The 20,274-nt window shown below is 36.4% G+C and overlaps 3 protein-coding genes across 3 annotated transcripts; all 3 read right to left on the bottom strand.

The window, feature by feature from the left end:
- Positions 1–69: 69 nt before the first annotated feature.
- On the bottom strand, positions 70–6,501 carry LOC147496518 (histidine-containing phosphotransfer protein 1-like). Its single transcript, XM_086559508.1, has 6 exons — positions 5,673–6,501; positions 5,302–5,429; positions 5,135–5,197; positions 3,908–3,979; positions 1,982–2,054; positions 70–322 (listed from the first exon to the last, which is right to left on the bottom strand). The coding sequence occupies exons 1-6, from the start codon at positions 5,727–5,729 to the stop codon at positions 287–289; spliced, it is 429 nt and encodes a 142-aa protein (XP_086415634.1). The 5' UTR covers positions 5,730–6,501; the 3' UTR covers positions 70–286.
- Positions 6,502–6,654: 153 nt separating this feature from the next.
- Positions 6,655–13,214, bottom strand: LOC147496517 (histidine-containing phosphotransfer protein 1-like). The gene is made up of 8 exons (XM_086559507.1): positions 13,207–13,214; positions 13,017–13,142; positions 12,344–12,438; positions 11,946–12,073; positions 11,775–11,843; positions 10,682–10,753; positions 9,310–9,382; positions 6,655–6,908 (listed from the first exon to the last, which is right to left on the bottom strand). Exons 3-8 carry the CDS (start codon positions 12,398–12,400, stop codon positions 6,867–6,869), a joined length of 441 nt encoding a protein of 146 aa, XP_086415633.1. The 5' UTR covers positions 12,401–12,438; positions 13,017–13,142; positions 13,207–13,214; the 3' UTR covers positions 6,655–6,866.
- A 2,190-nt stretch (positions 13,215–15,404) lies between these two features.
- Positions 15,405–17,545, bottom strand: LOC147496516 (ARM repeat superfamily protein). The gene is given in 2 exon segments (XM_086559506.1): positions 15,405–16,696; positions 16,698–17,545. Coding segments are annotated over 2 exon segments (1,653 nt in total). The 5' UTR covers positions 17,415–17,545; the 3' UTR covers positions 15,405–15,760.
- Between the last annotated feature and the right edge of the window lie 2,729 nt (positions 17,546–20,274).

Raw genomic sequence — 20,274 nt, 5'->3', positions numbered from 1 at the left:
AAAAGACACCATCGGGGATGCTAGCTCTAATCAAGGATCTATAATGAAATTTGTAAAACAAAGAAACACTTAAATAAAGCTCAAATATTCTTATTATTATATGAAACTCTGATGACAACCGTCATTTTGGTTCCTTGAAGGCCACACATCCTTCCTGTTTTTACTAGCTGACTGCTGACTAGACTCGCACATAAAGCTTCTAAGCGAAAAGCCAAGAAACTAAATTATTTTATCTTATTTACTAAGACCCGACTGTAGGCAGCAGCAGACAGGACCAGATTTCTCATCAGTTCAGTTTGCCAGCAAGAAAATCCTGCGCAAACTGCAACCAAAGGGTGCAGGAGAAAGCACAGAGTTAGATCGAACAATGAAAAATAAATAAAATGTATTTCTCAAAGAAAAAAAGAGAAAAGAAACAGCAGGGAAAGAGAAAAAAGAAACATGAATGATAGCATATAATATTTCTGACAGGGACACTATTTATCTGTTCACCAGTGCACAAGCCAGGATTTTGAGTTTTGAGGGGCTAAGTAACCCCCCAACACAAATACACATGGACATCCTAGCTACAAATTAGAATGTCAGTAACCACGTCAGTAGGATTTCATGATGTTACGAATAAGAGTGTAAGACCATCTCCGGTATGTCCATGTTTTCCACTTTTCCTCCCAAAGCACAAAATATGATGTACTTTATGGATCTTTTCAAAATATAAAAACAAAAGTTCAGAGAACATTGGACACAGAAGTGCATAATATAGATATTTATATATGCTTCTATCCTACAGAAGATATTGCATATGTATTAATCAGAACAGCCGTATCATAAGTTGAAAACTAACAATGTGAAAGGGTAAAATGATATACAGGAAAAGGAAAAATTTGCAGTTAGTCTGTGCATGTATGTAGCTATGTATTAAATTGTTGTAAAAGGTGATGCACATTTGAGGGAGAGACACAACCCCCACAGCACTCTTTTTTCCTTTTACTTCCTAATTTTCAAATGTTGCAATTTCTAAACAATAAGAATAATTTGTATGGCATTGAATAACCATGTTTTCTGCTCTTTATTGTGAAGACCTTGGAGTTTGTATAACATTTTCATTCGTAATATAACAACGAGCATTGAGAACTGATCTCAGCAGGCTGCTGGACAACTTTTACAAAAGCCAAGGGCACCTAAGGGTATGCTGGAAAGGCTCCTAGACCAAAGGTCCAAAGAGGCGATGGTTTTGCACCATGAATGTAACTCTGTAAGTCTCACATCAGTTATGTTGCTCCCAATATCTAGGGTTCTCTTTGGACTTCTGACAATTAATCTTTACTATCCAGGTATTCAGGGAAAAAACAAGACAGAGGATGCTAGTGCTGAAATGGGGAGAATGTGGGCGCTAAAGTGCAGTCGGTCTTCTAAGTATGCTATAAGAGGCAAGGAGAAGTCGTCCTAAGAGGCGGGGGACTACTTATTTCTTGGGGACCCCGAGGGTATGCGAAATGCACCTGCCAGAATTCACTCCCATATTAGTTAAGTTCTCTCCAAGACCTATTTGTGACAATCAATCACTAAGCGTCGAGGCTGAGGAAAACCCCAAACCTCCCATAGTTGGTTGGGAAGATGGGGATAAAATTGGTGGTAAAGTGGAGCTACAAGTCACAACCTAGCATTCTCATTCAGAAACAACTTTATCTCTTTCTCCTCTCATAAGGATCACCTGCAGGATAACCATTCTCTCTTTATTATCTCCTCATAAGAATCAAGCTAAGAGTTTTCCTCTACTAAGAGTTCATTTACCAGTCACGTCACCAAGATAGTATTGACACCAATACAAACCCTTGGATCCTGATAAATACGATATAAATTTCAAGGACACAACATATACTATCTCTTGATCAGAAGTATGGGAGTAAGAAGTCAAGCTTTGTGTTTCGAGAGAAATCATATATTGCAAGTTCAAAAGGTATGATTATATATCTTTTTTTACCTTAATTGGGTGCTCGAGTCTGGCCCTTGTGTTATCAAATTCATGCTTAACCATGTTCACCATATCCTTGCACCTGTAAAGAAGAGAATTTATAGTGTAGAAAGCACATTATCTGTAAGTACATAGAAAGAAAGATGGATAATAAGGTGCAGAGAAAGTAAAAACAAGAGAATCTGATGAGGAAACCTACATAGTAAAAAGGAAAAGTCCATTCCTGTCTTAGCTGCACATTACCATGCAGGAGGTAGGAACACCTCAATGGGTGATAAATAGGATACTAACCATAGTTAGTAATACTCAGAATAATTCGAAGTTCATTTGTGTGTTACCAACCATTTTAAACACCAAACAAATAACAAGGTCACATTTTGTAAAGATCAAACAACAGAAACATAGATAATGTATAATGAACCAATACTAAGCATGCCCAAATTATTAAAGCAACATAACATGTTTTATTAGAGCTGGAATACAAGTTTTAGTGTGTATACATGATCTTGAATTATACACGAATACTGTGTGAATACTGCCCGCATCGAATTTAACGATTTTTTTATGTCGAATTTTTAACTTGTGCATGACCTTGAATTATACGCTGATACGTTCCCACATTGAATTTCTGCTGTACCATGAATTACTAACTATGATACTAACAACCACTAGGCTCCCCACTACACCTGGATGAGCCCCATTCCTGTTAGGCCCATCCCCAATTGTGTACAAAACTAACCAACTTTAAGCCGCATTTGGGATGGGCTCATGGGCTCAACAGGAACAGAGCCATCCGTTCCAATTTGGCGCAAAATGGTGTAGTGAATACAATAGAGTGATATAGTAGCTAGCTGATAGGACAATCACAGACAATCCAGTAAATTTTTCGGTACTTGGTTCTATCAGTTAGGCTGAGGATTGATTTCTGAAGTAATATCGTTCTCATAACTCAAAAGAAGAGTTCATATCATCGTTTCAATTAAGGGCAATTGAATGTACCTTTGCAGAGAGACTTGTGCTAATTCATCTATCTATTTATAAATTGAAGGCTCTATAGTGGCTTACATTTATGTTAACTCCGGTGCTGAAATACATAGTCAAAACATTGCTAGAAAATGAATCAAGCTTCATAGACATAACAGAATAACAGTAATAATAATATATTCTACTGCAGGGTTTGTGTCCAATGAAGTGGTGTTTGGAAACCCTTATAATACCTGCTTACTACTGACACAAAAAGGCAATGATTATTAATTAGTAATGTAACACAAACAACAATTGTATGCCAACTCGCAACAACTGACTCCCTAAGGCTGAGTCCAATGGCTCCCTATCCCTTTAAAAGTAGAGCTAAAGTCAACATATTTTACTCTCTATCATTATTTTTCTATGTATATATACAAAGGATTTTACTCTCTATCTCTATTTTACTCTCTATATATAGAGAGTAAAATAGAGATAGAGAGATATACATAGAAAAATAATGATAGAGAGTAAAATATGTTGACTTTAGCTCTATTTTGTTGACTTTAGCTCTACTTTATTGACTTTAACACTACTTTTAAAGGGATAGGGAGCCATTGGACTCAGCCTAACTAACCAATGTATAATGACAAGCCCCCACATGTATTTCAATGCAAATCAGCCGTATCTGGTTAGGGAGACGGAATAGGGAGTCGGATTTAAGGAGTCGGGTAGAAAGCATTACCACACATAACTATTTGCAACACTCCAGCTATATATCCCTCAGTAAGGTAGACTGAAAGCAACTAGAGGAAAAGTAAATCTAATTTAATGATCGAAGCAGTATCTTGAACTTGTTTCATGATCTTCCAGTGTACATGTGCAATTCTAGGCAATATAATGATTACATACGGATTAAAGCATATTTGTAAGAAACATGAGAATGAAACAGATAAACAGCATCTCTCTGACCTTTCCATGTCTTTCTGGTCATAAGCTTGGCGGTAGGCTAGGCATGCAGAAAATACTTTCTTTGTACCACATCTGCAGAACCAAAGGAGAAAAGCAATTAACAATTCAGGTCAATAGCAGGACTAGTTAAGAAGCATGCACAAGCATAAAAGAAATAAACTATATATAAGATATGATAATGATGAATCTGTATGGTATTATTTGGATACTAAACTCACTGTTCAGAGGCCAGGCCAGTAAATTTGTGTACAACATGAATTATCAAATAGTTTCTAATTGAACACTAAGCTGCTCAGGTTGAAACTAGAACATGCTTCGCCAACTGGTTTGAAGTTGCTTTGTGACCCTGGCCAGGACTCCCCTATCTATTTTTCTTGCTCCAATTATGGCACAATTGACAAAGCTGAAGTGTGTATGCCCTATACAAACTAGCTAGCTTAGAGGCTAGTTAAGACGATATCTATCTAGCAAAAGAAGGAAGGTTTTACTGTTTTACCGTGTTTTTAATGCTGGCACTTCAAAGAGGCCTTGTCAAAACTTATCTCTTACAAAAATAGTGAATAACTACTACTTGTTGAAGCAATTAGTACGGGAAAAGAAAACACTAGGTCGTTGGAAAGGAAAAATGACAATAAATTAACAGAATCAATCTTTATCTGTTTGATATGTGCCTGTTTATGTATGCAATGATCGTATGGACTTCTACTTCGTGATCAAATATATATAACCATTTACAAAACAAGTAGGAAATTTCAAACTTTTTGTTGATTTAAAACATCCAACCTAATGGCTTTCCAAAAGATTTGTGATATCACATACGAAAAGAAGGACAAAAGATAAACTTATCTGATATTGAACAAATGTAAAATATTCAATCAAAATTCATAAGTGAGTACAGTCATTAATTAAGTTTGTGAAGTTCTTCATGCAAAGGACCAAACGCCAAGCACATAAACTGTTATAAAAGATAGTACTTTGCAAGATCTTTAAATTTTATTTGATGATCAGATTGAAAAGCATTTTGGTGCAAATATTACTCAATCAATTCAACCAATCCCAAGACTTATCAAATAAACTTCATTTAGCATAATTAGATGGATTTAGATGGAAATATAATGTAGAACAAGATTATTCAGTCACAACAGCTAACTAAAGCTTCAATATTAATGTGATTATATTGATCTCATTCATATTATAAGTGCATCGAGTTTAAGATTAGTATTTTACGCCATGCTATATCCTTTGATTAGGTGAACACACTTGGTAACCTCATGGAAATCAGCTTCCTTCCTACAAATAGAATATCCAAGGTTAATTATTACAATTAAAAACATAAACACTGCACCATTAGTATAATATATATGTTCAAGAGTTGTCGGTATGTATGTACGTACAGATGTTTGTTCAGTAGGTCTATATTCTCTTGTACCAGTGTGCCATACATCTCCATCAACTCAAGAACAAATTCCAACCCATCCGGATTTTTAACACGTAGTTGAGAAAGTTCCGCACCTAGGATTCCCTGCAATGCAATCAACCAAATCAAGAAACTAGTATACCACTAGGAACTAAAAACATGCAGTAGTGAACTACTCATCGAATCTGCATGTCTTTGTACATACATCAAGATTCAAAACCGTAATATGAACTACACACATTTCCCTGGTAAATCAACTTAAAAATCAATAAACAACAATAAACTTAAAGGCTTTCTAGGAAAGTTGTTTAGTAAATCAGATACTTTAACAAAAATTTAGATTACTACCTCATCCTCCAATTTAGTGAGCAAACTATCAAACTTCGCTAGTGCTGCACGGGCCATTGCTACTGTCCTCTGATAAAGAAAACCTTCACAACACACTCAAAAAAGAGATGAGCGATATAAACGAAGAACACTACTGTGACTGTTGGAGGTTCTGTACTAGCCATTTATAAACCATGCCTTAGTTGGCTAATTAATATGGCATTTAAACCGTTTAAATGCACTTTTGTTCTGTGCTACCAAATTAAGAAAAGTTGACCATTTGGCCTATGTTTTCCTATTTGGGCCTTGTCCTTTTTTCACTTCCAAATTAGAAAAGTTTCCTTGTGAGACTTCAACAAAATCAGGAGATGGCCTGGTGGGAGTGGTTCCTAAAGAACGAAATAGATAGTGAAAATTTTGTTGCTATTTAAAAGCTGCAAAATATTGTACTTCTATCAGAATTTTCGGTAGTGTAACACTGTAACCACATTCCATGTCCTTAAAATGGCCTCTTGTATTATTAGTTGAAACAGAAAAAATGGCAAACATCCATGCCTGCAAAATTTATAGAAAGGTGAAGAAAGAGAACTTAGAATCTGGCAAACATCAACCTGTAAATTCTTTCAAAGACGCCCTCCTCTCTCCTACAAGTCAGAATCACTTATAAATGAGAGCATTACCAACGGCCCCAATGGCCTTGGTATTTTATCAGCTAGGTCACGTGGGATTGTTCGATGAAGAATGGTGCTCGAAATCAGGCAAAGGTCTAACTGCAAAGTCGAGCCTATTGTATACTTTCAGATTAAAAGGCAAAAAAATGCCATATGACTATATTCTCGCTGTCCAGCACATCTGCACATGCCATTTTTCTATTGAAAAAATGCAGAAGAGTGATAGCATTCTGTAAAGTAATGCTATCCTGACAATAATGGTTACCAAAACAAAGGCACCTTAGGGGGTGCACATAGAATGAAATGAAAATTGTAAAATAAACACTTAAATAGATCCAAATAGTCTTTATGAATTATGATTATAAAACCCTGAAGACAACACTCATTTTTGTTCCTTCAAGACCACAACCACCTTACTTTCACTAACTGACCACTGAACTAGACTAGCACAAAGCTTCTAGCAAAAAGCCAAGAAACTAGATTATTGGATGCTAGTCACTAACACATGCCTGTAGGCAATGGAACACAGAAGCAAGATCTCTCATCACTTTGCTTTGCCATTAGTAGCGAGAATTTCCTGCCCTGCCTGCAAACCGTGTGCCCAGAAGAATAGAACATAGTTACGGCAGTGAACATAAGATGAATTATACAGAGAACAAAGAAAACGAAACAGCGGCAGGGAAAAAAAATTGGAAAATTAAAGACAAATAGTAGCATATTAGATTTTGAAACACAACAGACAACATTAACCCTTATAACCAATAAGGTCATCCTACAAATTAGCATGTCAGTAACTATGTCAAAAGAAGTTTGTGTAGTAACAAGTTAGTGCAAGACTAAAGACCATCTCCAGTATCCAGGGTCATCCTATAAATTAGCATTTTGTTAACCATGTCAATAGGAACTTTTGTTGGAATATGCTAGTGTAAAACTTGAGACCATCTCCAGTATGCCCATGTCTTCTTCCCTAAGCATTAAATATGTTGCACTTTGAAATTTATGAATCTTTGATTATAATATAATAATATAGCATAAAAATAAAAATCAGATCGAAAGCGTAAAAAAAAATGCATAGACTTTTATTATTTTTTTATCTTATATTCTACTGAAGATATCATGGACTGATTATAATTATCAGAACAGAAGCATAAACGAAAACTAATTAACAATGTGAATGAGGAAAAAGATATACAGGGAAAAGAAAAGTATGTGTTAGTATGTGCATGTTTGTATCAAATAATGGTAAAAGGTGATGCACATCTTGTGTAGAGAGAAATACCCCTTTCTTTCGATTCATACTTTTATCAGTGTGTTTCTTAATTCTTTTTTATTTCTTCATCACTTTTTCTCACTTCCAAGTTTTCAAAATGTCCCAACTTCTATATCATAAGTCTGGATTTGCTAATAATTGTATGGCACTAACGAAAGCTCTCATTGGTAACTGTAAATATTGCAAAAGGTTTGGTATTTGCAATTTGCAAAGTCCTTTTTGTGTGTTTTGCTCCTGAGATGGAAACTTTCTCCCCACATGCAGGTGTGCTCCATACATATATTGATATACATATACTGATAAAATGAAAGCATGGAAAGAATGCAGTGTAACAAACACACATGATGGGATAATTGATGATGTGTTGAGTGATTTTAAGTTGGATATTTAGACTTTCACAAAGAGCATCATAGGTGAAACTTGCCAAGCGGGCAAAACATGGAAGTAAAATGGGATGAGCCATGAAATACAAAGATGCTGAAATATTCTAAGAGCAAGGCGCATTTTTTGCATCAAAGGCATGTGAAATGGATTATATAGAAGTGTTTATTGAACGTGAGGGATTTAGGATTTTTTTTTCGACAGCGTGAATTTAACAGTTTTCTCAAAGGAACGTTGAGTGGAATCCAATGAGGAAGGATGTTAAGAGTGAGTGACTCTATTCAGTGGAGCTAAGATTTATTTTCTCCTGTATTCACTTTGTACATAATAGTCCATACGCTGAGTGGAAAGAAAAAGCCTATCAGATGATGGATCGTATATTTCAGAGTGCACACAAAAAATGAGCACCAAAAGCATATAAAGCAGAGATGAACTGCTTTCATTGATTCTTTCTCGATCTTGGAAGGATACAAATGAAAAGGTACAATAGTGTGTTTAAATGACTGAGATATACTTCTGGAAAACCTAAATCCAGTAAATGAACCTCTGATTGTTTAAGTTTTCCTGGAACTTAAACACACCTAGAACTTGGCAAGTCCGATTTGAAAATATTGTCATTGTTGAAACATCATTAATGTTGCACCCAAGAACTAGGGGTTTTCTCTGACAATTAACATTTACTCAGTACGCAGGCCATTTAGGGAAACAACGAGGATGTTGGTGCTAAACTGGGATAACGCCGGTGCTTAAGTGTAGTCTAAGTATGGTGTAATAGACAAGGAGAAATCATCCTAAAAGGTGGTGGACTACAATATATATCTGAAGGGTTTGACCCTGACGGTATATGGTAGGCACTTATCCAAAAGGGTGAAGACTGTACCAGAATTCAATCCCTACAGGTAACAATAATCACTACTTACTTACTAGCATCGAGGCTCAAGGAAAACCCAGACCTCCTATAGGTAGTTGGTTAGGTGGGGATAAAGTTGGTGGTAACATGCAGGAAGTCGTCACAACTTTGCATTCCCTCATTTAGATCCACGTTCTTCTTTTCCCTACCCATAAGAATCACATGTAGAAAAAACGTTCTCTCTTTCTCCTCTCAAGAATCACATTTAGATATTTACTACTAAGAATTAATTTCCCAGTCCTGTCGTCAAGAAGGCATTGACACCAACAAGTCTCCTTTGATCTTAATTACTCTGCTACGAATTTCAAGGACACGACGTATACTATCTCTTGACGAAAAGGATGAGAGTAAGTAAATATGCTTAATATCTCAACAGAAGTCATATATGGCAAGTTTTAAAAGGCACAATTAAGTATCATTTCTCACCTTAATCGAGTGCTCAAATCTGACCCTTATAAGATCAAATTCATGCTTGACCATGTTCAGCATATCAATGCACCTGAAAATAAGAGAATTTATAGCATAGAAAGCACATTATTTGTAAGTAAAACGAAAGATGGATAACAAGGTACCGTGCAGAGAAAGTAGAAACCAACTAACCAAGTAAAGAGAATAGCGAATTGGGAAAACAGAAGGAACACTAAAGAGAGATTACACGTGCGCATTCAAAAATTGACATGCCAAGATTGCTGAAATAAAGAGGCGGTAATGATGACGGTTCCGAATTATGCCATTTAACTTTTTATATTTGGACACTTTTTATTATTTCAATCACATAACGACATACTAATAGAAAGGAGGATGATGAGGAAATGCAAATAGTGATAGAAAAAAATCCATCCCAGTCATAGCTGCACAGTATGTAGTCATGCAGGAGGAACAGCTCGCTGGGTTAAAAATAGGATACTAAAGATACTATGGAGTGATACAGTAGCCGATTGGATAACAGTAGACAATCAATCCAGTGAACTATTGCTTAATTGGTTGATGATTAATTTCTTAAAAATTATCGTTCAAATAAGAAGAGATAATATCAACACTAAAGTAAGGGAAATGAAATGTACTTCTACAGAGAGTTGTGAAAAATTCTCCAGTTATGGCTCTAGTGGCTTAGATTTATGCTAACTCTGGTTGCCGAACACACATATTAAGAATTTGCTTAAAATCGAACTCAAGTTGTGTAGAAATAGTGCTATAACTGAAGAAAAGTAAATCATAAGAACATTTTTTCGGAAAATATCAAAACGGTACTGACGTCATTTTACAGCAGGTTGGTGGCTGTTATGTCCAATACTCTAATGAAGTCTTTTTCCCAAACCCTAATATTACCAAATAATGACCAGTTTCCACAACAGGCAATAGTCATTAGTAACTCAAAGTCGCAAACAATATAGGCTGACTCTAAAAAACCGATTCCCTAAATAACTGACCATAATTGACTCGTATAGATAAAGTGCCTGTTTGTATTTCAATGCAAACCAACAGGATCGAATTCAGGAGTCAGAATTGGGAGTCAGACTAGAAGTGCATAATACATAACTATTTGAAACACTCCAGCCATATCCCTCAGTAAAGCAGCTTTGCTAGTAACTAGAGCGAAAGTCTTTTTTTTTTTTTTTTATTATTATTACTATTAGTTTCCGATAACTTAACTAGGGCAAAAGCTAATCTAATTTAATGAAGCAGTATTAGAAACTTTTTTCGTATTCGTCAAGTGTGCTCAACGCAAGCTGTGAATACATATTAGTAGAAAACATGTGTCTGAAACGGTTAATTGATTAAACAATGTAGCTCCCACCTTTCCTTGTCTTTCTGGTCAAAAGCTTGCCGATATGCTAGGCAGGCAGATAATACTCCTTTAACCCCACAACTGCAGTGTACCAAATAGAGATGAGTTATGATTATCAACAAAAAAAAAAGTAGAGATAAGTAACATAACTTCAATGAAAAATTGGTTTGATGGCGGGAATAATTATGAAGTATGCACTGTGTTTAGCAAAAGCATAAAAAAAATAAACGATAAGAAGTGACTATGATGAAACTGCACAGTACCATTTGGAAACTATACTATGCTGTTCAGACGCCAGGCTGGTCTAATTATATACAACAAGAGTGATCAACTAATTCCTAATTGCACATAATGCTGCTCAGGTTGAAGCTAGAGCATGCTTCATTTGGTGTGGAGTTGCTTTTATGATGCCGGCCAGAATTCCTCTCTACTTTTCTCGCACCAATTATGGCATAATCACAAGGGAGCAATAGTTTAAAGTGCATACCCCGTTTACAAAACTAGCTAGAGGCGTCTCTACAATATTGAAGCTGACATCGAGAAAAAGAATTACTACTTACGTGGAAAAGAAAGCACTAACAGGTGTAGAGGAAAAAGATAAATTATAAACACAATCGGTCATATGGTTTACACGTGTCTGATTATGCAAAGTTAATCAGATATGTACGCCATTGAAAAACAAATAGGGCAATTGAAACTTTTTATTGAACGATTTAAACCATCCAACCAATAGGCTTTTCCTATACGTTGTTGATATATGGCCTGTATTGAAAATGGAAGATGAGATCAACTGTTTTCGTTGAGAAAACGTTAAATAAGGCTGATATTCATAGGTGTATGTTTAAGTTTGTGATGTACATCATGCAAAGAACCACACAAAGACAAACACATTAAATATTATAAAAGATTGTTCTCTGCATGACCTTCAAAATTAATTGGATTACCAATATAGCATTTTGGCGCGAATTTGACTCATTCGACAGCCAACAATACTTATCGAAAAAAACTATTTAACATATAAGATGGATTTTGATAGAAACGTAGGAACATATGATGAACTCATTCAGAAAGTAAGTGCATCGAGTTTAAGATTATTATTTACGTCTGGCTAGATCCTTTGATTTTGTGAACATACTCCGTAACCTCGTCAAAATTGATAGCAGGTTTATTCCTACAAAATAGAATATACAGAAGTCAAATATTAATCCAACGTTATAACAAATTAACAACAGAAATACCATTGGTATAATATTCAGGAATACTTAGTACGTACAGAAGTTTGTTTATTAGTTTAATCCTCGATTGTACGAAGTTGCAGTAGTCAACCATCATCTCAATAACATATTCAGGTGCATCCCGATGATCAAGGCACTCGCGAACAAGTATCGCATCTGTGAGTCCCTGCAATAATACGTGAAATATCAAGAAACGATTAAACCACTTTATCCTCCTACAAGAAGTAGTCCTCATTTAGATCAAAGTAAAGAAGTTATCAGAACACGCAGTTGTGGACATGTTTTTATAACAAAATCAAGATTCAAAAACATGACCATGAACCACATCTATCCAATAAATTAACTTAAAGATGATTAATCAAAATAAATTGAAGGCTTTTCTAAGAAAAAGCAGGTTAAGTGAGTCAGACTGTTCGACAGAAGAATGGCATATTACCTCTCTATGCATGTTAATGATCAATCTATCAAACTCTTGTATTCCTTCAACCGCCATTGCTCGTTTCCTCTGATCAAGAAAAGCTTCACACCACACTAAGAAAGATATGAGCGATAGAAACGAAGAACACTACTGTCAATGTTGTAGGTTCTGTACTAGCCGTTTATAAACCATGCTTTAATTGGCTAATTAATATGGCAATTAAACCATTTTAATGCACTTTATGTTGTCTGGGCTATTCTTTACTATTTGGGCCTTGTCATTTTCTCCCTTTCCAAATTACAAAAGTTTCCTTGTGAGAGACTTTAACTAAATCAGAAGTCATGTTACTTGTAGTGATTCCACAACCAAAATCCATACCATAAAAGATGTATATTTAAAGAAAACTTGGCTGCTATTTAAAAACTAAAAAGTTTTATCAGAAATTATTTTTGTTCTTCATACAGGTTTTGGTAGCATAACCACATTCCAAGTCCTTAAACCGCTTCTTATATTAGTTGAAAAAAGAAAAAGCAAACATCCATGCATGCAAAAAATTAGAACGGGGAGGAAATATGGAACAAAAATTATTACAAAATTCACCCTAAATTTGACTCCACAATTAACCAACGTCCATGCAAAGAGTTTAGTATGAACTGAGAAAAAAACCATCAGTATGGTTAAGTAAACTTACAAACTCTAGACCTCCATTCAAAACTGATTTTCTCCCAAACAAACACAAGCTGAGTAGTTCGAGAGTCTTCATCAACCAAATTTCTAGCAATGCAAAGCTGAAGTTTTATCTGGAGATTTTGAGTATCTAAATACCAAAGGCAGAGGTTCAGATCATTGTTTATTCTCAATACTGAAGATTCAGATCTCACCAGAGAGAATGCAAGACTTCGTAGCACCATCACATCTTCGATGTTGTATGCACAACAAAGGAAAAGACAATCACTGCAAGAATTGGAGGATGGTCAATCAGAAGTTAAATCTACACAACTTTTTATAATAAAAAGGAAACCATACCTCAGTTGCTCTTAGCCTTGCTTCTGCATTTTTTGTCGTGACAGTATCCACTTGGTTCGTATATGTAGGCACTTCGCCGTTGCATCTATATCAGTAGTGTAAAGCAATGTAACTGCATGTCCGCATCCCCTCCTTCCCTGCATCTATTGATTCTCTAGAACTACGTCCAACTTATACATCTCATGTTTGCGAATTTATCCACTCTTTTGGGATGGGCTCTGGTTGGAGGTCCAATGATGTAAGATATAAATTGTCTAGAACATAGTCAATGGTTAACATGATGGGGCAGTGGACAGAGAATATTGAGGTGTTCACATGCTGAGAGGGGAAGCACCCCCAAAAAAAAAGGCTATTCTTTAACCATAAGCTAGTAAAAGGGCAGATTCTTTAGGAAATTGTTTTGATGAAGCAACAAAGTAGTCTAGCATGGCCAAAGAAGGCATGAATTTCATATCCTGCATTTTTTTTAGGGACAGCAGGGTGGAAAGAAGGTTCATTTAAGCATCCAATGTTGTCTCTGGAAATAATGCATTCATGATACATATCATTAAGGAAATAAACAGAAAATTATAAAGCAAAAGGCGTTGCAAAAGATATAAACATCTTAGCAACGTCCTTACGCGTTCCAAAAGATGTACTTTATTTCATCTTCTAGAGCTTCAAAGTTAAAAGCTAGTTGGGGGTAGCTAAAGAGCTGGTTTTGAGAACGATTTTGATTCGGGAAAGGAATATATACAAGGCTGTAAAGGTTATACAAGATTAGAAATTATTATCAATGCATAATGCCAATACAATTAAAGATGTATGCAGAATAACAAGTATATGAATGTGGCACATGCTGAGATTATTCTTCTCTTGAATATATTGGTCTAGTAAAAGACAAATAAAAAAAACAATTAAAAATATTAAATGATTGAGAAAAGTCAATGAGTTAGTTGATTATGATTGCAACTGGGGTTGACATTTCAATCAATGGTATTTCTACAAAAACCTACTGCAAGACCCAAAACCACTCCTGCAAGAAAATTTTAAGTTTCGCTGAAACAAATATAAACTCTCTATTACCCACGTTGTAAGTAATTGGCTAAGGAGAAGGGGAAAAAAGGAAAAGAAAAAAGGAAATTCATTTAGTGCCTCCAATATTTCAACAGGAACAGGGTGAAAAGAGCAAACCTTGTTAACAAAAAATATCTTCTACACAATTGCATAAAACAAGAAAGCAGAACAACGAAAATAATGACGTGAATGAACACAGCAAACATGCATAATGACCAAATTTACCAGTAAACTGACAACTAATTTCAGATGCTTTTACTTCAATATGTAGGACACTCTGGTTCTTAATTTGTCTGCTAACAAATGCTGAGATGTTCTTTCTGTTCTTGTAGAAACAAAAGTAAAAATTTGATTTGAGGAAAGTGAACATATGATTATTATAGAAAATTAGTTTGTTGCTCAAGGGTATCTCTTACATAGACTTTCTCCAATGTCCAACATTATACCTCCTACGCTCCTAGTGGTATTCTTGGCTGAAAGTTCGAAACAGCTAAAAGCAGTATAAGTGTCATCTACTCATTTCATACTTGAACTTGGAGAAAGGAGGATCAAGACACAGTGTGAAATATAGTTCTTGAACATGTAAAGTCCTGCACACACTTCCACAGAGGGATAGTAACGAAAAGAAACTCTAGACTCAGAATAAGCACAATGGGGCATCAAAGTACCTAACAACCAACTTGGACCAGTGCGGCTCTGCAAGGGTCAGATGTACACAACCTCACTCCTGCAAAGTGCTGCAAGCTACTTTTCCACAGCTCGAACCTAAGACCTCTGTGTCAGAATGGAGCAACCTTACCGTTGTGCCAACACCCGACCTCACACAAAAGTAATAGAAATCTGGTGCCTCACACACAAAAGATGTACAAAACACTTAAACTAGCATCTTTCAAATTACCAAAATCTACTTCACCAAAATGATAAAATGACACAACAACATCACATATAGAAACAGGCAGAAATAATAGTTTCATATAATTCATTAAAGAAAGGTGAGTACAATAAATAATTAACATGCTTGTTTTATTGGAATTTCAGGTCAACAAACAAAATTTTCTACGCGATTGTATACAACAGCAATTACTTCAGAGAAAATCTGGTAAATATAACCACAATTACGAGCAAACCAAAGAAAAGAAAGCTGTAATAAATGAAGACATTGCTAATGTACACAATGATTAAGAGGACAACCTCATAGCTGCCGTCTATGATACTTGTTTAAACTTGTTGGTTATGTCACAATCCGACGAACACACCCATCACTTGCTCTCATGTACATACAGATCAAGTGGACAGCTATGAAGCTTCTTTATCTAGCTTTGTTGATGATCCGTGTTGACATTATTTTTTCCGTCAAGCTCTGGCAAACACTCCCCACAGCTTATTCCGGCCTAAGCTTTCAAGAAGTTTCTTAGCCCCCTCAATGTCCATCTCCACAAGTTTGTGCAAGTAAGCACCGGCCCCAGCAGCTACCATTTGTCTCCTACACTTCTTTGACTGTGCAATTGAAAGCAACACCAAGATTGGGTATTTCTTTTCCAAATTAAGGACCGAAGGATCAAGAAGCTGAACTGTAGCTATCATCCCCCTATCTTCTTTCCGGAAAATCCTTCTGTTTCCCGCATATTGCATGATTGATGACAATGCCTTGGCAGCTGCATCTTTCTCTTCAGCGGCCTTCACATCCAACATTTTAACCAATGTAGGAACACACCCAGCTTCTCCGACTTCTTTCCTTTGTTTTGTGGAAAATGTCAGCTCATAAACCGCCCTCACAGCAGCAACTCTAACACCCGAAACCTCACAACTCAATAGTGCTACTACCCGAGGTATGAAACCCTTTGAAACAATAACCTCAGCAATTGGCCTACAAGAAGCTAAATTCAACAACAACCCAACCGCAACTTCAAGACTCCTAGAGCTTGTAGCACCATCCCAATAATTCTTTAAGCATTCAATCACACCTTCCTTACAGACCAAAATCTTCATGTGTTCGTCTTTCGACACTAAATTACACAAACAACCAATTGAATTCTCTTGAGCTAAATTAGTCCCAGAACTCAAAACAGTAATAAGAACAGGAACTGCATTTTCTTCAATAAAATTAATCTTAATTTCATGAAACAAAGCAAGGTTTCTCAATACCCCTACAGCAACAGCTTGTGAACTATGAGTACCTGCTTGACAAATCTCCAAAAGAGAAGAAATCCCACCTCGCGAACCTATCGCCCTGGCATTCTCCTTTGAAAAACTCAATGCTTGCAAAGCAATACAAGCTTTCTCCTTAGTCAAACCCACTTCCAGATTCAAGAACCCTCAGTAAATGATTCAATAACAGAATTCCCTCAGCAATCAACACATGTTTACTACTATCCACCATAGAAACTCTAGAAATCGCGAAAACAGCCTTCTCTTTAATTTCCAAACAACTCGAATCAAGTAATCTCACTAACACCGCCACAGCGCCTTGCGCAACGGCAATCAACACATTCTTATCATCTTCTTGAAGCAAATTCAACAAAGAATCCATTGCACCATTTTTCGACTCGAAATTCCCAATCTGTAGTCTAGTTATCAAGTTTCTAGCTTCAACTCTAACCGCTTCCCTCTTTGACAAATTATCACCAACACCAGTTTCTAGAAGAACGCCACTTTTTATCAAAAGATCAGAGTCTTTAACATGTTGGTCAAGTTTTGCAACAATGGAATCAATGTCACTTTGAGTTCTAAGCTTGCCATAAGTAAAGTTAGGGTCTTTACAGCTTTTGGCTAAGGAAAGAGTGTCAGTTAAAGTTTGAGTAATGGAAAAAAGAAGTTCTGAACAAAGTGAGTTGGTTGTGAAGTTGGGGAATGAGGAAAGGTCAGTTATTTGAGTTTGGAGATTGTTTAGTTTTGTTTTTAGGACTGACCACTTTCCTTTAAAGGTTTGTATGTCTGGTATTTCAGTTCGTAGACTTGTTAGAAGCTGGTTTGTGTCATGGTATTGTTGGTTTTCTGGTATTTTCATGTTTTTTTTTTTTTTTTTGTTTATTGGAGAGAGAAAGTGTGAGGAGGAAGAAGATGAGTCAGCAAATAAAATCTATGAATGCAATGCTGGGTTTTCAAGTCTAGTGGAGTGAGTTAAGTACGTACTTCAGAATGGACGCGCATTACTATGGTCTATTATTATTATGAAGAGAGAGAGATAGTGTGAATCCAAGATCAACATGCACACACACTAGTACAGTACACGGGACAAACAGCTTGTATGGAAAGGGGACAAATATTTCAACTTACTGCCACCCACATATGGGACCTTATTTCTTTTCAGCTATCACTATCGAGTGGTGTATCTAGAACTTCATTTTGAATCTTTGGGGGAAAATATATTAATGCTGCGTGGAATGGCTCCCCATTCACTCAAAAGTGGAGAGAGTGGGTGGTTTTTGCTCTTTATCTCCATATATAGAGAGTAATATTGAGAAATAAATAGTGCATTCCACGCAAGTTGAAATGGCGTGGTTTGTAAAAACCCAAAACAGCATTTGAAATGGCGTGAAATGCATTTTTCAATTTCATACCGTGCCATTTGAAGTGGCGTGATTTGTAAAATCCCAAACGGTGGCACTTGAAGTGGCATGGAATGCATTTTTTTTTTTAATTCTGCGCCGGTTGAAGTGGCATAGAATGGTCCGAACCATTGGACACCAAAATTGACTCCCCATCCTCAAAACACTATTTTTTGGTGAAATGGAGATAGAGGGTGATGCACCATTGAACTCAACCTAAGGGGCGAAACTCTCCGTGACAGATTGGGGGAGAAAATAATTCTTAAGGACAATTTTTTTTTTTAATCCCGGGATGGGTAGATAAAAGTTCAAGTATACCAAACGGCTCAGATATATGAAATGTCAAGTATACCCCTAATGCAAAATAATAAGTGGCCCGGCCAAACCGAAATGACCCAGTGTATATAGTATGAACAATGATTGTTCATACCATTGTTCATACCTATTTAGTATATGAACAATAATCACTGTTCATACCTCATCATGAGCTATGAATAACCACTATTCATATGAACAATCATTGTTCATACTTATTTGGGATATGAACAATCAATGTTCATACCTCAATATAATATATGATTAGTAAGAACACTTATTGGAGTCATTGTTCATACTGTTCATACCTCAACATAATGTATGATCAGTAAGAATACTTATTGGAATATGAACAATGATTATTTATACCTATTTGGGGTATGAACAATCACTATTCATACCTCAATATCGAGTTATGAACACTCATTGTTCATATGAACAATCATTGTTCATACCTATATCGCGAACAATCAATGTTAATACCTCAATATAATGTATGTAGATGTTGTGTTTACTAGACAACGACCTGATGATTCATGGGGTAGGGAATGGTTGCACTCTTCTTGAGATAAGGGTGGCCTACGTATCAAGTTTCTCGGGGTCAACTTGAATCAAGTCTTACGTAGTTCATCTCTCTCTATTTATAGATGTTTGAGATGACCTTCCTTATTTGCTCCAGATCGTTATGAAGTGTAGATCCATCTTGTGTGCCATCTTGATGATTCGCCATTACTCTGCTGTTACATAGTTAATGTCTCTGTGATTGTGGCGTTGATTGAGCTCTAAGATCGCGCTAGTTGGTTTGCTTACATAAATGGCTGTAACTGATGTTGTTGGACGACTTGGGTGTTGGGTCGTAGAGTATGGTCTGATGGTGTGGGACGAGTTGAAGGTGGACGACCTGGTATGTGGACACGTGCACTGTAGTGTGGAACAGAGGGTACTTACACAGCCCCCTTTATTTTTTATTTGTTCTTTGGACAGTTGTTGCGTGGTAAAAGAACAGTTAAAAAGTAAAGTTTAAAAGCACGTGTCTGACAGCTGTTTGTTTTGAATTTAGGTTTTGGAAAATGTGTGGGAACTGGTGGGCTGGATTTGTGGGCCTGAAATTACGGTGTTTGTGGGCGAGTAATGATTTAGGTGTTTGGGAACACAAAACATTTTTGTATTCTCGAGGATTTGGCAGCTGGAGGGTTTTGACTTGTAAAAGGTTTTTCATCTGCTCACTTTTCAAGCAAAGGAAAAAAAAGAAAAACCAGAGCGAAAGAAAGAAAGAAAGAAAGAAAAAGAAAGAAAAGAAAAGAAAGAACTTTCTCTTCCTTTGCTATCAGGTGCGTGTTTTCAACTTAAAAACTTGATCTTTTAATCTTTCTTTGACCTTGAAATGTCTATGACTAGTGATAGTTTGAGTGGTGAGGTTGAAGTTGATGAATGGAGAGAGAGAACGGTAAGTGATGAAGAGGTTAATGATAAGGTCTGTAGTGGTGCAGATGCCTCGTCGTCTTCATCTTTGGAGACGAGGGTTGAGGATGAGAGGAAGCCTAGGTCGGAAGATTGTTATGCTTCTATGAGGGAGGAGTTTGGATGGGTGGAGGCTGACCTGGCCATGTACGACCTGCGTGAGGAGAGGAATTTGTATGGTAAAGACTACGTTCCTTGGGGTGGAGGAGTAGTTGTTTGTTATGGACAGTTGAAAGCTTGGATGAGGTTGCCTTTTTCCCGTCTTAATGTGGAGGTGTTGAATTTTTTGGGAAAAGCCCCTTGTCAGTTCATAGAGAATAGTTGGAGGATTTTCTATGTGTTGGATTTGTTGAATGACAGGGGCTATAATATCTGTTTGTTAGATGTGTTGGAGCATTTTGTTGTGAGGAGATCGGGTGCTTTGAATTTTAGTTTTCAGGTCGGTAAAGGGAAATCTTCTATTATTGTGGGGGTGAGTAAGGAGGAATGAGGGTGTAGGCCATTGTTGGCTGTGGGTAGATATTGTCCTCCTGGTTTGGAGAT

The sequence above is a fragment of the Coptis chinensis genome, chromosome 5, assembly GCF_015680905.1.
Source record: "Coptis chinensis isolate HL-2020 chromosome 5, ASM1568090v1, whole genome shotgun sequence".
Lineage (NCBI taxonomy): Eukaryota > Viridiplantae > Streptophyta > Magnoliopsida > Ranunculales > Ranunculaceae > Coptis > Coptis chinensis.
The sequence above is the reverse complement of the archived record's forward strand: the minus strand, read 5'-3'. Positions and strand labels throughout refer to the sequence as shown.